General features: G+C 37.8%; 1 protein-coding gene across 4 annotated transcripts in view; it reads left to right on the forward strand.

The window, feature by feature from the left end:
• Nucleotides 1–7,788: 7,788 nt before the first annotated feature.
• The window catches only part of RXFP2 (relaxin family peptide receptor 2), a 54,581-nt gene continuing 45,137 nt past the window's right edge, over nt 7,789–17,232 (forward strand). For all 4 annotated transcript variants that reach the window (XM_019749619.2, XM_074330081.1, XM_074330080.1 and 1 more), the window contains exon 1: nt 7,789–7,990. In XM_019749619.2, the coding sequence (XP_019605178.2) occupies nt 7,948–7,990 (43 nt within the window). In that variant the 5' untranslated portion in view covers nt 7,789–7,947. The remainder of the gene's footprint in view (nt 7,991–17,232) is intronic.

Raw genomic sequence — 17,232 nt, forward strand, 5'->3', positions numbered from 1 at the left:
AGTTGGGGCCTGTTGTAAATGTCAACAAAGATTCAATTTGCTAAAATTCGTAATTCAATGGTTTTTAAACTACAGAGCTATATACTGGCATATACTGGCTAAAATCATATCCTGCAGCCATGCCAGATTCTCAGTGTTTGTTTCAACAAATTAAGTTTCCTGGTTTATTCGATGGCCAGGACTTTCTGGATTGCTGACACTGTTTTGCTCTGTGAATCCCTTCAGACCCAGATCAGATCAGGTTTTTCCTTCTCTCTCTCCTTTCTTGAGTTTTCCGTTAGCAATGGTTTCCAAAAAGAGCCAGGAAACATGTCTGAGAATGCAACGCATAGACAGATGAAATACCATTAAATATGACTAAGAGAATGGGAGATGTCTGCAGCCTACAGAAGCATGTGGAAAGAGACAAACATGCAGATTCTAGACAGCCAACTATGCTGCATTGTATACGGAAGAACTTCAGGCACCAGCCAATGAAATCACCTCTCTCTCTCTCTGGGACCTCAGCCCCTACACTGGCTGGCTTCCTGAGGCTCTTTGAGCTCCCTCGGTCCTCAGTTGAGCTCAGGCCTCCTCTAAAATAAACACCTAGAGAAGTCATCCTGATAAGCATCTGCCTTGGGGATGGCTCTGCGATTTTGCAGAGTTTTTTAGCCTTTCCCTGGCCCTGTGGCTGGTCCGGGCTGTTTAGGCTTATCAACTTGATTCTGAAGTTAACTGCTATATCATATCCTGTGGAAAATAAAAAACCAAACAACAACATTTCAGTATTTTCACAGAGTTCAGTGTTTACTCTCATTTGTTTGTTAGCTTTGTGTGCCTTAAATACTCATTCTGAAACTCAATAGCATTGTATGATGGGATCCAGCTAATTTCATACATATGTGCTTGGAATATGCACATAAGCATAATTACGTACCTAGCCCAGCACCCGTGGTGCTGTAATTGTTCTTGTCTGAGCTCTTTCGCTCTGATTTACCCAAACGGAGTCCATGTATGTTGTCATATAATGAATGCTCATTAACTAGCACTCTGAAATTAGCTGTGTGTACCTTGAGTGCCTTTGAAATTTAATGACTTTTAAATAAAGCTTCTCATGACTATCTTCTCATATGTAGCAACTGAATGATTTAAAATTATTGACTGTAGCTTTTGAATCTCTTTATTTTAAAATATTTTAGGTGCTTATATTTACAAAGGTAACTCCGTGTTCCCCACAGCATACCTCTTTCCTGAATTCTAACTTCTGTTTCCACCTGCTGGTTAGACATAGCTACCTGGCTGTCCTGGGAGCCCGCAGATTCAGCACATGGAAGCACTGACTCAACATTCTCTCTAATAAAACACTCCTCCTCCAGGCCTGTGACCCACTGGCTCAATCTGGAGATCTGAGAAGCACGTGAGGCGTCTCTCCCTTCCCTTCCTCTCATTGCTCATCACATCCCTTTACTCTACCTCCTAAATACACCTTACATTTATTCCCTCTTCTCCGTTTCTTCCACCATGGCCTTGGTCCGTGGCCATAGCTCTAATGGGCCTCCTTCCGTCGGCCCCGCTGCCCCTGACACACCTTCCACGGTAGCCGTGCCAACCTCCTCTGCCTCCTATTTGATTACTTCTCCATGACTCACCTTTTCCTGCCGCACAAAGTCTACATTTGTCCCCACGGTTTAAAACACACTTCACATGCTTGTCCCTATTCCTCGCAACACCTGGCATCCTTCCACACTCCCTCTCTCATCAACTTAAACATAGTTAAACTCAGTAACTGTTTGTGGAATGAAGATGTAAACAAAAGAAAAGAAAAAAAACCCATTATGCATTGTCACCGGGTTGCCCAAAGACGAGCAGAGGTAACTCTGCTACCGGGAGATTGTTCAGTTTGTTATTGGGGGCCTTCCCTCTGCTCATTCTCCCATCTGAAACCAATAGTTTGGGTGCTGTTCTGGATACTTCATCCAGCTGTCAGATGTGAAGTAACAGAATAAAAACCAGGGCACAGATCCATGTTCATACTGCACAAGGCAGAAAGAGAAGCGGGGAGGGAAACGGCCATTACCACACTTCCGCTGGTTTGAGGGCTTCTGTGGGCTCCGGCAGGTTTGTGTTTTTATGATCCTACAAAATGAAGGGCTGCCAAAATGAATTTGAAAAGAATTCAGATTAAAATGACCTGTGGCTTTTCACTTTAAATCAAAGACAATTACCCAGCAACATATTAGGTTGATGCAAAAGTAATTGCCGTTTAAAAGGTTAAAAGTAATTGCAAAAACCGCAATTACTTTTGCACCAACCTAATAAATACATGGTCGTAATTTATAAGCACAGGTCCATTCATTCAGGGTCCACTCAATACACAGACTTGAAAATTAAAGCAGTCACCAAATAGTGTTCTACTTTATTTGCTGTTACCGGAAGCTTTAAAATGTAAGCACTTGGAGACTATGACGCAGATGCACTAAACAATGGCACTTATGTACTAAGTACATACTGACATCCAGTCATCTTATACAGGATTTGAGAAAAACAAAAGAACTTGGTAAATATTTCAGAATCATTTTGTGAATAATGCCACCTCTCGAAGTAATCCCTGCCTAGTTTACTCTAAAAAACTTGGGAATAACAAATAATATAGAAGACATTCCGAGACACGAAATGTCTGCAAAGAAAAATAGAATCTGTGCATTAATCGATTCAATATACATAGCCCATGACTCCTTGGTTTTTGTCCTGAAAAACTAAGGCCTGGACTGATGACTTCCAGATCTATTTGTCTGTCTGAGCCAGGTTTTGCTGTGGCGACCAAAACAGCAACGATAAAATAAAAATCTCTGTGCCCTACAACCATCTCACGTATGCCTTGCTCACAGGTCTGTGGGTCATCTGTGGCCTTTCTGGGCTTGGCTGGACTCAGGCTCAAGCTTGTTGCATGCGACTCTCATTCAGGCTGAGGAGTTGGGGGGTGGCACAGAAGGCCAGGCTAGGCTATACGAGCACGCTGAAAGCCTCTGCTGGGACGTGATGTGTGCTACATCTGCTCACATCCATTTGGTCAAAAGCAGTCTTGTGGCCAAGGCAAAAGTCAATGGAACACAGAAATATACACGACCTATAAGAGGCATTTCCAATCACACGGCAAAAAGTGGGAGTGCATAATTCTTTTCTAGGGGCTGGAATAACTCTGGGAGCAATAATTTAACATACTGCATGTCTCTGAGCTGCTTGTCGAGTACCTCTCCTGTTTTCAGTCTGGCCATGTCGTTTGTGTGGGCAGCATCCTGTCAGTCTCACACAGGTTCCAGAATCTGCATGACTTTCTTCCACCTTCAAACTTGAGTGTGTCTTCATACCATGTGAGAACAGTTGACATGACTTCTTAATCTCTCAAATGATCATTCAAGATGGTGGACAGAGCTCAGCTTTCATGTAATGAAACTCAAAAAGATTGTTCCCTTTCCTGAAATACCATTGAACTAGTTATCAGCATCTTTTATTTTGGTTCCTCCTTAACTTTTTAATGTACCGTGTGTCTGACTTTATGTCATACTGCCTTTAAAAGACAGTTAACCTGGGTACACAGTTTTTAGTTGCCAGCTGTTTTCTCTCGGAACTCGGAGTGCTAAAGACTCCCAACATTGTTGAGGAGTCTGCTAGCATTTCAGTTTTCCCTTTGTAGGTGATCGTCTTTTCCCTCTGCTTTCTTTGAAAGCTTTCTCTGCATATTCAATATTATGCCATTTCCGTATCAAATGTCTAGATGTGGACTTACGTTACCCACTACAGTCCTCAGCTCTACCAACTGAGCTATCGAAGGCCCCGCTTAGATTTGGACTTATATTTATTTGTTTTGTGTACTAGAAATTTTTCCCTACATCAGTAAATTTTGTATTCTATCATTCGTAGAAAATTCTCCGTCAGTATCTCCTCAGATACTCTCTTCTTCATTCTCACTATTCTCTCCTTCTCTAATTAGCTGTATGTTGAAACTTTTCATGCTTTTCTCCAAATCTCTTAACTTCTTTATTGGTTTTTTTTTCATTCCTTCTTTATCTGTCTTACTTTTTGGATAATTTCCTCAGCTCTTTATTCCAATTTACAATTTCTTTCCTCAACTATGTCTTAATGATTATATCATCCATTCATTGAGTTCTGAAGTTCCACAAATGTAGTGTCAATCTCTAAAAAAAATTGCTTCTTTTTGAATGGCTTCTTACTTCTGACTCATTTTTGTGATTCATGTGCTTCTTTCTTTAAACAATTTATATTCTAGAAGTGGTAATTTTAATAGCTGAAGTTCCTTGGGTTCTCAATCTATTGCTTTTAGTTCTGCAGACTCTCAGCCAGGTATGCTTGGTTAATTTCTGATAATGAGCCAATATTTGATTGGTGATAACCTGGGTAAAACCTAAGGACCGACATTGAGGAGGTTTCCTACAGAGCCCTGGCTTCCTTTGTGAGGTGTGAGAGGGCATCTCCTGGGGCAGCACTTGCCTGAATCCCCTGGGGAGGCCGAGGCTGGGCCCCTCACCCAAGGCTCGGTTCCAGCTGCAGTGCTCAGCTCTGCATTTGTTTGTAGCGGGTCTTTACCTTTTGTATGTGTTTACTGGTCTCCATTGACATTTCAGCATTTTTATTTTGTTTTGTCTCGTGTTGTCCTTTTAGACTTAATTCCCATTCCGAAGACTCCAGAAATACAATGAAAATTGTTTTATGCAGGAGCTATATTCTCAAGCAAGAAGGCCTTTTGGAGTCTCTAATCTACCATACCGCCAATGGTGGACGTCTTGGTGATACTTTGTGCTCTGAGTTTACAGCTATGCTCCTCAGTGCTGAGTTTGCCAAGAGTTGAAATTCCCAGAGAAATGGAGCATGACTTAAATTACTTTAAATGTAGAACATCAGAGTAAGAACACTTAACTTAGACTTTCTTGGTCAAAGTGGACCCTACATACATCAGAACTGATCTGCGTAACTGACTGATGCTCCATGCTACTGAGACCATGTGATTCAGTTAGGTTGGCTCTGCCTACAGGCTGCACGTAAACCTGATACCACTGCTGAGAAGGTTACTCAAACTATCAAATGTATTGAATGATGAGGTCACGATATAACCTCATGTAGAAAGGCTAACAAAATTACAATCACAAATAATTGGCTGGTACGGCTTAGTACTAAGATTTCACTATAACTTCATTTATAGTAAGGACACTGCTTGAGTGAGCATGGCCTCAGCTGGCCTGCTATCAGGAGTTTGGGATTCTGATATTTATTATTCTATAATTTATCTTTTTGAGGAAAGACCTTGTCTATTAATATAACTCAGTCTTTGAACAGCACTCGGTCCTTTTCCCTCAAAACAGAAAGTGATATGGAACAGCTAGTGGGTCAGCTTTTGTGAATAAACGACTAGCTCGATGGTGAAAGTGAGAGGTGTTCACAAGCCTAGTCTGATGTTAAGCAGAGCGAGTGCTGAGTAAATATCTTGATTGAAAATATTAATTCAGCAAGATAGTGAATTATAGCCCATATGAAAAACAATCACACATTCTGAAAATGTGTTAAAATCAGGATTTTCTCACGACATTAAAATAAATTACATTCTGGATTTCAGAACTTATATGTAACAATGGCTATTAAGGTGTGAATAAATGTGACAATAGAAGCTAAGGAAATGCCCCCACCACCACTCCCCAACACCTGGAACTAGGTAATTACTACTTTGTGTTAATTAACTCCCTAGAATTTGCCAGAATTGTAGTGAATCATGCCATATAATAAATGCTATATTTACATGAGGTTTTATACTGTTATTGCCACAACTCTGAGTGCTACCCACAGGAGACTGGAAAGAAGAAATGAATTGATTCAGGAAAGGATCAATAAATCGTGAAAATCTGAAATTGATATGTATGGGTGAGTCAGTTTGTATGCTGCCTGTCAGCTTTGCGGGAGGCTCTCTCTGGAGCTTCCTTACCCACTGTGTTTTTAAGGAAAAAGTAAATCCATTCATCCTAATTTAAACATATACGCGTATATTATATCCTTGTGCACATTCCAACCATTTCAGCTTCAGTTCAAAAGGCTGGAGATTCACACTAGTAAATTAAAGTTGGAACATATTAAATGAAACCTGTTTCAATACTTGTACTTTCTGCCTTTAGAAACCAATAATGAGCCAGAGATGCTCTTAAGTATTATTTATAATTATTGATTTCTGAAATTTTTCTGTTAATATTTCAAAAGGTAACTTTGAAAAGCCTAACACAAAGGGATGATTATTCAACTTTTTAGTACTAAATGTATTCCTAAGGCTTAATATTCACAAAGAAATCTAAACTAAGGGCTTTGAAATCTTGACATTTCTTCTTTCTCCAGAAATTATATTTTCACGGAACATATATTTAAACTTCAAATGGAGTTGTGATGGGCAATTCATGCTATTAAATTGCACTTAAAAATTCATGCTCGAAGTTTTAGTACCAGGAACTACCATCAATCACCTTGGCATCTTACACAATGTAAGAAAAACTCATCATCTTGATTTTTTTTAAAGTAAGGCAATTTTAATCTAAAAGACTTTGAGGTTATTGGGGGAGGGGGAAGGTGTTTGAAATGTAAAAAAAGATCTTGAAATATTTCTTCTCATCTTTACTTTATTCTCTTTGTTGCTCTCTCTTTTGGTTTGAAAAATAAGATGAGAACACATCTAAATGTATCTGGAAAGAGTCTTGGGGAATTCAGTTCACTTCTTAAAAGAAAAAAGAACTACATTATAAATAAAATATTTTCTATTTAAAATTCCTTTTGAATCATTTTTCCATCAAAGGTTGGAATGAAAGAAAGCACAATGAAAACCCCATCTCTTATGATTTGTGATGACAATAGTCAGTCACACAGGGGACAGTTTTTCAAACAGTATTGTGATGACGCGATTAATAAAATTATATAAGAGAATCATTTACTTACAAAACCCTCAGTTCAAATCAGGACTACAAACTGTTTCATATGTCTAGGTAGACATTTCCCAATTAGTAAAATAAATACTCTCTGACAATGAAATTCTACAATGTCCTTTCATGGAAATTTTTATGATTACACTAGGATCGACTGACTCCTACAACCAGAAGTCCCTTTCTATACTTTAACTTGCTCTAACTATGCTGTTTTAGAAGCTGCTTTCAGGATGTGAGGACTAAATTAAGATTAATGTTTTCCAATCGGTGTGCAGCATGAAATTGAAAGGGAGAATAAAACTTTCCATTTTAAAAAAGGAATATAATTCTAGAGGAAGTAGATGAGGTTTATAATACGGTGTAAATGTTTTACAGTAAGTAACTATTAAACACAAGACCATATATTTTAATTATTATTAACTTTCTGGGTGCCATTTGAAATCATTTAAGTGCATTTGAAGAAGTATGTGTTCTTAGTGTATTTACCAGTAAGTAGCTTTTTGTCACTTGCTTACTGCATGAAAAATATGCTTGCAAAATGTTTCATTACCTATTCAGTGTAAATCTATATCCCTTCATTTTAAGAAGCTCTGTATATGTTTAGATTTAAGTAAGAGCAAATGTACCACATGCTTTGAGGGGAGAAAATATAAAGTGATTTTTTTTTTTTAACAAAATGTTTCTTATCTAAGAACACCAAAGTCCTATTTATGTCTCTCTGTACATACTATGATGAAATAACGACCAAGAATACAACCGAAGATTTAAAATACAATGAAACAAGAAAGACAGGCTGCGTAGTGACAAAACACGGTCTTTCCTCATGCCAGTAAAGTTCAAGCTGTGAGCATGCTCAGACCATCGGGAGGCACCAAAGTGACTCCATCAGAACTCCTTCTGAGGTGTAAGGAGGACACGTCTAATAACTCAATTGCTGTAAACCTGTTGTTATTATTCTGGTATTAAACTTCTCTTCAGCTGCAGACGGACTGAAATGTTCTTTCTACTTCACTTCGTTGTTCTGATAGACGTCAAAGGTAAGGCTGATGCTTTCTCGCTTAAATTAGTTCAATTCCAAAAGAATACAACCTTTCTATGTGGTCCTATCATATTTATAATAGAGTCATTGCACTGTTTGATAAACAGACAACTAGTCTGCGTTGTCATCGTCATTACCACTAACTGCTTAGAGTCCCATCCTACCAATTTCTAGGTGCAACACATTTTTCATGAAAACTTGCCTTATATGTTATTAAAATTGGAGACAAAAATATCTTTTTAAAACAATGCTGAAGAAATCGATTTTAATGGAGAAAATATTTTTAATATGTGAAAAAAGGATGACAAATTAATAAATTAAAATTTTGTCTTATGAAATTTCAACGTGTTGACATACGTTCATAAAATGTAGGTAATCATGAGTTGCTATGTTTTGTTGTTAATGGTGTTAAACTGGGAACTGCAAAGTCACAGACAAATCAAAAATCCGTATCTCTCCCAAAGAGCAAACCTATCTAAAATAAAACCACTAAAAACGTACAAAAGTATCCCCATTTAGATAACTCTTTTTTCTGTTTTTAATCTTAAACATTTTTATTTTGGCTAAATTGCTAATTTTAAAGTTAGTGGTATTTTTATTGTAAAGCTGAGATGAAAAAATAAAACCGAATCTTTACCTGGTTTTAAAGGAAAATATATATTTGCTTTGTTATGAGCTTATACACTTGTAAATACATAATCTATTCATCATACCCCATGCATGTTGAGGTTTATTATTATTATTGAAAAATGTATCTATTGAAGTTTATAATCTTTCTTAGAGAATTTTGATAAACTGAATAAAAGGTAGAATTTGAAATTATTTTTATTTTCTGAGAAATTCATTTTAAGTTTTTAAAATATTCAATTTTATTAAATGAATTCAACTGAGTATTGTTAATCTTGAAATAAAATTCAGTATTTATGAGAAAAATTTCAAGAACTTCAATAAAATTTTTGTCTGAATTTGAAATGCTAACACTTTGTTTCAAATTATTTTAAAATATTATTTTAATACACTTAGCACAATTGTTTTGTATTTAAGTCTCTCTTACATGAAAACTTAAGTGTTATGAAAGGAGAAAAATATATATGAACTCATTTTGTATGAAACACAGTTGTAGAAAACTGTGTATTTCTCTAAATTAGAAATCATTCCCTTGGAAGTTCATGTCTTATGCATAATTGCAATATTCAGTTTTATGATTTTTAAGAAGAAAAGTAGCTTCTTGAATTCAGCACCTCTCATAGAGGCTATCTGTACCTTTAAAAAGTTCTTTAACATACAGAAATGTAACTATAGTTAACCAATTTTACTATAGTACTGCTTATACTTGTGGTAATGCATCTAATTGATTTTGCTTAGAAAAACAAAATCCTTATGAGATGAAAACATCTATTACTAAACTAATGTCTTAAGATTTACCACAAAGTAATGGTGCTCTTTAAACAAACAAACAAATGAAAAATGAGGGGGGGAGAAATTTTAAACAGATGGTTTTTGTTTCTTATTTCTAAGTAAATGACATATTTCAGATCCATAGTAGCAACCTGATAAGTATTTAATAATTAATTATAATTCCCTGGAAATTTTTACTTTCTAATTTTATTATACATTACTTTTGATGGCTAATTTAAACCTTCATATTTAAAATTATTTAGTTTCAAAATTAGACATATTAATAATGTTTTGCTATCTTACTCTTACTTATAAAAATAATAATTTGCTATGTGATGAGGAAATTTTTTTTCTCACAATAAAATTATAGAGAATTAAAGCAGTAAGACTCTTTATAATAAACAAAGAAAAGTCATTTACAATTATGTAAGCATAAAGATTACTTTTTAAATTCAAATAAATATTTGTGATAGATTCTTAGGCCAGATCTAAACAAAAGGAAAAGTTAGAAATTGTATGACCGTCATTTGTCTTCTGGCCATGATCACCCTTGAGTGCCTAAGGAATGAACAATATTGACTATCTTAAGCTATAGACATTAATTGATAAGTCAAGATAAAATATCTTATTATCACTTTCTATATGTACTTTATCATCAATTTATTTATTCACTGGGTTTCTTTGCTAACCAGCCTCAACTCCCTTAAAAAAAAAAAAGGCTTTTTTTTGTGGACTATTATGGACAATATTCCAAACCCAAAACATGGGCTTCTATGGGAAATTAAAGCATGAAACATGTACACCGCTACTTGGTAATTACGAATTGCTCCTTTTCAAATAATTTGCTAACCTTCGAAAAATGCGGTTATCCTAAAGGCCTGCGCTGCGTTTTGAAGAGAGCAGTATGTGACTGCCCCCTAATGGACAAGTTCAAACCTCAATTTGGACGGGCCTTTTTAAAGTCATGTCGGTTCACCTTGTTCGCTGTGATTTGAGAAAAGGTTTTCCGACTAAATTTTAATTTCACACAATTACGTCCATGCTGCTGGTAGCTGTGAAAATCAATTACATCGCTGGCCAGTCATACTGAGAGGCTGACGCAGCACCACTAATGAAGCCCGCTGTGAGGCGGGAGAGGACATACCCGATCCTCAGAAATTAAAGCCACTGAAATATTTTCTCTCTAAAGGTGCCAACTAGACATATCTCGCAACAGCTTTATTCATTTGTTCATCTTACTGTGAATAACTATGACCAATGTAATAAGAGCTTTAAGGCCTCTCACTTGAAGTGACAAAACTGGCTGGCAGCTGAATTGTAGAGACAAAATTGGGATGCCGCTTTCAAATAAGTTGAAAAAAAAATCACACTCTTATCCTAGAAAAATCATGGCCTGAATAAAATTCAACCAAGACTAGTTTTTATGTACATAGTTCTATAATAATAAATGCTCCGAATTTTTAGGACTATGTATTTGAGAACCCAACACTGCCTGGTAAATATATAACTTAATATTTGTCTTGCAAAATGAATGTGCTTGTTTTCCATAAGAAATAATAGTAGAATCAGGGGCACAATTATCTGAAAATGAATTATCTGTCTTCTATGCTTTATTCACACGCACCCTTTTCTCACCCCTATACTTCCAGAAATGTTTTTCTACAGAAAAAATTTAAACTTGCAATAAACACAGTGCTCACCAGTGTTGTATGACTATTTCCTTCACCCAGGGATGCTCTGTGTAAATAGAATACCTGCTTGATGAAGCAAAGGCAAATTTACCTAATTCTCCCTTTCTCAGATCCCAGTTTATTTTTTACTCGAGCTATAAAGTTAAAAAAAAAAAATTCAGTGACTATATTTTTCATTCCCATAATTCCAACGGAATTTAAAGTTGTCTTTCTGGGTTTACAAACTTCCATTCTGATCGCATGATGTAATCCCTTGCATTATTTCTTTGAGAATTTTAATCATCCAGGTTTTAAACTGCTTTTTAAGAACTATCATCTCCTGGGTCCCCAGGTATAAAGTCTCTTTTTTGTAAGTCCCAGGCACTTTCATGAAGTTGGAGGGTGTTTTCTCCTGCACACGTCCCCCTATGACTGGTCTCCTAATTGCCTCAAAAGAGCCTGTCGGCTGGCATCTGCTGATCTGAGCTGTGGTTTACATCGGTGTCTCATGGATTTCACCCTGTGTGTGATCTGGTTTTGAACTTCATGCCCAGTTTGCAGAGGAACCCTTTCCCTGCTGGTCATGGGCGAAGGGGCAGTACTGAAATCACAGCCTTGGTGGCCAGGCAGGGCTATGTCATCCCACTCACTGTCAGGGGCTCAGTCCCTGCGTGTGGCTTCCTGTGGGTCCCAGCCTCTGGGTTGGGCTGCATTCAGCCCCCTTCTCAGACAGGCAGAAATCTGGCTATGTATCTGGTGTCAGCCCTCTGCCAAGCAAGTGGCTTTGCTCCTCCAGTTTTTTTCTTTGTTCATGTTCAGTGGCTAGTTCTTTCATCCATGAGCTGAATCTTTTAATGAAATAACATAGTATCAACCTTTCCCTGTGTCTATGGAAAAGATATGTTGTGGAGAGCATACTCAGGATTTGCTCCCAATAGATCACCTTGACCCAGAAGCTCAGAAAAGAAGGTAGATTTTATTCTTCAGCTTTCACTTGATCAGAGATGGGACATGAGACGGCATCCACACCAGTAGACCTGGAACCATGGAAGAAAGCGCAGACAATGGAAGGGGTGAGGATGGGAGAGGCAGCCAAGTGGCAAGGAGGCTGGACTTAGGGTTAGCGACATGTGTTCAGGCCACAGCCCTGATCCTTCCCAGCCTTTGGCCGTCAGCGTAACAAATAACCTCTCAGCCTGAGCTGTCACACTAGTACAATTATCGAGTGTCCCAGGACCAGTTGCGGTGGTGTTAAAGAAATAGATTCTAGAACTCCAACCCCCACAGATTCAGTAGGTCTAGGGTGGGATGTGGGGCTCTGCACCCCAGGTAATCTGATGAAGCTGACCCATGGATCACAGCTCTGCAAACACTGGTGTTGCAGTTAGCACATCAAAGTATCGCAACACTTCTTTTTATAAGAGATGCCAATTGGGCTCACCTGGATTATGGAACACATTAATTCTACTTGAAAAGTTTCTTTTTTAATTTTTTGGGGGAGGAGGTTATAAGGACAAATTAAGCATTCAGCAAAGGAACAGCTGAAGCTACATTGTCTAAAGATCAGTATACAACCTCTTGATGGATAATATAATTCAAAAAGTAGAATTAATATGTAAGTTCAACTATAAAGTCATCTTGATGTTAATCACCACTCCCTCCTTAAGAAAGAAAAAGAATTAGCAAACCCATGACACAAATGGCTGGGGAAGAGTCTTCTGACTTGGAGCAAGATTCTCTTTCTCATTCGTCAATTGGTTCTCTTTATCCACTTTTTTGTTCAGTATGGTCCTGCCAGTGGACACTGGACTAGTCATTTGTCTGTAGCAGGACAAGAGTGATAATTCAAGGTCCTCCCTCATCTCCCCTCTTCTTCACCTCCTCTCCTCTCTCTCTTTTTTATTCATACCTTGCCTGAGACTTTCCGCAGTAACCGCAAAGGCAAAAATAGTGTATCTATTATGGTAGCTATTTCTCTTCGTTTCTTTTTACGTAAATTGATGAAATGTAAGAAACTCAAAAGATATTGATTCTTTTCCATTCTGCCTTTGAGGGCCATTATGCAAAGCTTCCCTCAGAAGCCTCAAATTCTGTCTGAAGGTGAGCTAAGAGAGTCTTTATGTAAACTCACACATAGGCAGGCACCGGAGCATAATCCATGCTGAGGGTTCCCGGGAAACTGTTCCCTATTACGAAGTCATTCTGTTACGGCTGTTTCTGTTTCCCACTTAAAAATGCCACTGTCATTGTAACAACTAAAGCTAAAATTATCTACTGGGAGACAGAAGTTACCCTCCCTGAGAGCACAGAATTTTGAGAATGCTATGTTTTTTCTCCTCCACTGTATTGTGAATTTTAAGAGTTTTGCAGAGTAAACATGAGATTACCTTTAGACATAGAGCATACAGGTAGCATACCCATGAGCTGGGATGAGCCACCTTACCTCACCTACATGGACACCATCAGGATTTCAGGAGAGGCCTCTCCTCTTTCATGGTAGATAGCTTTAAGCAAAAACGTCAACATAAGAATACTGAAGCCCTGACACAAGATAAAAGAGAAAAGGGAAATGAGTATAGGGCTTCTGTAGGCACCTAACCCACAGTGACGTCACATCCAACATGCATACACCCGAGTTTGGCCCATGCTTCTGACGTGGATTGTCACTGGAGTACCCATGGGCTCCCCACTTCCATGTACGGGGAGTCAGGTAGATGTGGCCCAATTACGGAAACAACTGTTAAGCTTAGATGATTTTGAGCTCATGGTGTGTGCTAAAAATTGAGAACTTTTTCAGGCATTGGGAGAACCAAAATTTAGTTTCCTTCCATGGATGGGGCACAGTGAACTATGGGGAAAAGGAAAATATCTGTAATAATAGTAAAATGTCACAAATACTGCAGTAGAGGTATGCACAAGATGCTTTGGAAAGAAACATCACACTCTGGAGCGGTCTTAGAAGGGATCAGAAAGTGTTCACAGGATGACTTCTGAGACGAATATCAGGGAAGGGATGATGTGAAAAAGGAGAAAAGTTGCATTTCACATAGAGAGAGCCGTACAAGCTAAGTCTCAGCATCTTATTACCATAAAAGTCAGGGCTGCTGGGAACGTCCTCCTGAGGAAACACAGTCATTTGAAAAGGACAAGACGTGCCTACAGGTTATGCTTGATCTGAAATCATCGCGAACGACTCAGTTCGTTCATTTTCAGCCCTATATAGTAATGCCGTCGATGACTACACCACAGTTTTACCATTTGCTTTTTCCAGCACTTTTGTATTGTTTTCAGTTCAGGGCTATTATGAGTAATGCAGCATCTATGTAGATCCCTCCCTGTCTGAGTCCTTTCAGTGCACCTGTGCACACGTTTCTGTGGGCACATCCCAGAAGAAAAACTGCTGACTCAGGAGGTTTGCAAGCTTCAAGTTTGGTAGATAATAACAAACCGTTTTCCAACGCGTTTGTTCTAATTAACACTCCCTCCAGTGTATGAGAGCTTGCATAGCTTGTCATCCTTGCTAAATAGTGTAGGATTGGTTGGTGTTTTAATTATAGCCATACGGGTAATCTGTGGTGACATGTCCTTGGAGTTTTAATTTGTATTTCCATGGTTACTAATTAGATTTAATGCCTTTTCAGACGTTATTTGGCCATTTGGATATTCTCTTGTTTAGTTTCTATTCACGTATCCTGCCCATTTTTCTATTTACCATTCATCTTTTCTTTATTAATTTGTAGGATATATGTGTATATTTATATATGCTAACTACAGGCTGTTTTGCAAACATCTACTTTGCAACTTCCCTTTACACTTTCTTTTCAATTTGAAAGCAGTCACTGGTTATCAACTGACTGGATTACAGAAGTACCCAGGTAGATACCTTAGTTTATCCTCCTAATAGGCCTGTTGGTCTGGTCTGCCCTGTTGCCAGCGTCTCCCCACTGTACAAAGTGGGTGGTCTTTTTCTTAATTCCACCTCGTGGCGGAGATCATTTAAAGGGCCACAGGAAGTTGTTTGCTTCTTTGAAGCATTTTCCAACAGTGTAGATCTCATGAATCAGATCCTCCATGCACATGACGCCATACTTACCAGGAAATGGAGGGAGCAACGCGTTATCTGTCAGGGCCATTCGCTTTTTGTTGATTTTGCCATAACCGCTTGTAGATCAATTCATGTACTGACTTCAGGTGTGGGTACCCCCATGCAATATGTGGTTCCACAATCCTCAGCATGTTTTAATGGTGATTTCTTCCTCTTTTTAAAACAGAAATTCTTAATTTTAATGTAGCCTCATTTAGCACCTTTCCATTATGATTAACGCTTTTGTTTGTTTTTTGTTTCTTGTATTCTCCTTAAAATCTCTACCCCGAAGTCATGAAGATTTTTTCCTGTATTATCTTTCAGAAACTCCATTGTTTTACCTTTCATGTTTAGATCTATAATCCACGTAGAATTAACTGTCCCTCACCACTGCCACTTGGTCGTAAATCAAATGTTTATATGTGTGTCTGTCTTTTTCTGAAGTTTCTACTTTGTTCCATTGGTCTATTCTTTTTTTATCTTTGCACCAATGTCACACTGCCTGAATTATCATTCCCTTATCATAAATCTTGATATACTCGTGCAGGTAAGTTCTCTCGCCTTGTTGTCCGTCTTCAAGACACACCTGGCTCTTCTACCACACGCCTTTTAGAAACAACTTACCCATGTCTACACGCACTCTCCTGGGGCTTTATTGTAATTGCTTCAAACTTATAGATCAGTTTGGGGGAAGAATTAACATCTGTAAAGTATTCTGTCTCCATTTATTTAGGTCTTTAATGTCTCCCAACCATTTTATATACTTTGCATAAATGCCTTGCAGATTTTTGTTAGATTTATTCCTAAATACATGACATTATTGGTTCTATAATAAAAGGTATGTTTTATTAAACACTTCATTTTCTAATTGTTTGTTGCTGATATGTAGATTTTAAATTGATTTTACAGAAACTTTGCTAACCTCACAAATACAGATAATTCATTATTTTGGATGTTTATGTTCACAATCATATCATGAACGATGGCAGTTTTATTTCTTCTCTTCCAATTCTTACACCACTGGCTGACTCACCTTGCCTTCCTACATTTGCTAAGCCCTCTGGACAATGCTGAACACATGCAGTGATGATGGCCATCACTGTCCTGTTCCCAGTCTCAAAGGGAAAGCCATCAACATTCTCCATCAAGTGTATATCATACGCTATGGGGTTTTATAGACATCCTTACTTAAATCAAGTAAGTTACCCTCTAGTTTTAGTTTGCATAGTTATTTTAAAGTCAAGATCTTATAGTTCCATTTCTGGAGCCCCTGTCATAAACACAGGTGAAGACAAGTGACAACCTGGGAGAAAATATTTGTGAGTTACAGAGCAGAGGGCTAACTGACCTCCCTAAAGAATTCTGGTAACATCGCCAGATCCAATTTTCTCACACATACTTCCAGATACCATGTTCCAGGCCACCGCTGCAGGAATGCAAGTCACCAGCCCAAGAGCATAAATGAGTGAGTGAGTTTTTCATAAAACAAAGGTATTCCTTTCAAAGGGTTGTCTTTTCTTCTGTGGATACAGTCTAAGTTTTAACAATTAAATAATATGTTTCTAATACATCATTATTATAATACATGGTAATTTAGCATTTCTTAATGTTCTTATTTGCAAACTAAAATATTAATAACTTTTGCAGGTCCCTCTAAATTCTTTAATTGACTCAATTGGTCTAAGTAACCTCTGACCTATGTGTATGAGGAATGGGTGACATTCAAGATAATGACAAAGAAAAAAGAGCCAATGCATTAAGGAGATAAGGAGGCATATTTAGAAAATATGGAGAAGGAGGAGGTAAACCCGGGCAGGAGATGTCACTAAGCCAAGCAACACAAGGTTTCAACCTGGGACTATAGTTGTGTCAAATACTGCAGAGAACTAAATAAAATGAAGACTATAAAGTACCTATTGTATTTAGTAACAAAGAGGATATTAGTGATTCTGGAGGGAAGGATTTTAGTGGAGCAGCAAGGCCAAGATCAAATGTGGTGGATCAAAGAGAGAAAGGTGGTGAGGAATGCAGACATTGACTCATTTCTGAGGAATTTAATTTTGAAGGGAGAAGTGTTTCAGTTCTCAT

Source organism: Rhinolophus sinicus, linkage group LG04 (assembly GCF_036562045.2).
Source record: "Rhinolophus sinicus isolate RSC01 linkage group LG04, ASM3656204v1, whole genome shotgun sequence".
In the NCBI taxonomy this organism is placed as follows: domain Eukaryota; kingdom Metazoa; phylum Chordata; class Mammalia; order Chiroptera; family Rhinolophidae; genus Rhinolophus; species Rhinolophus sinicus.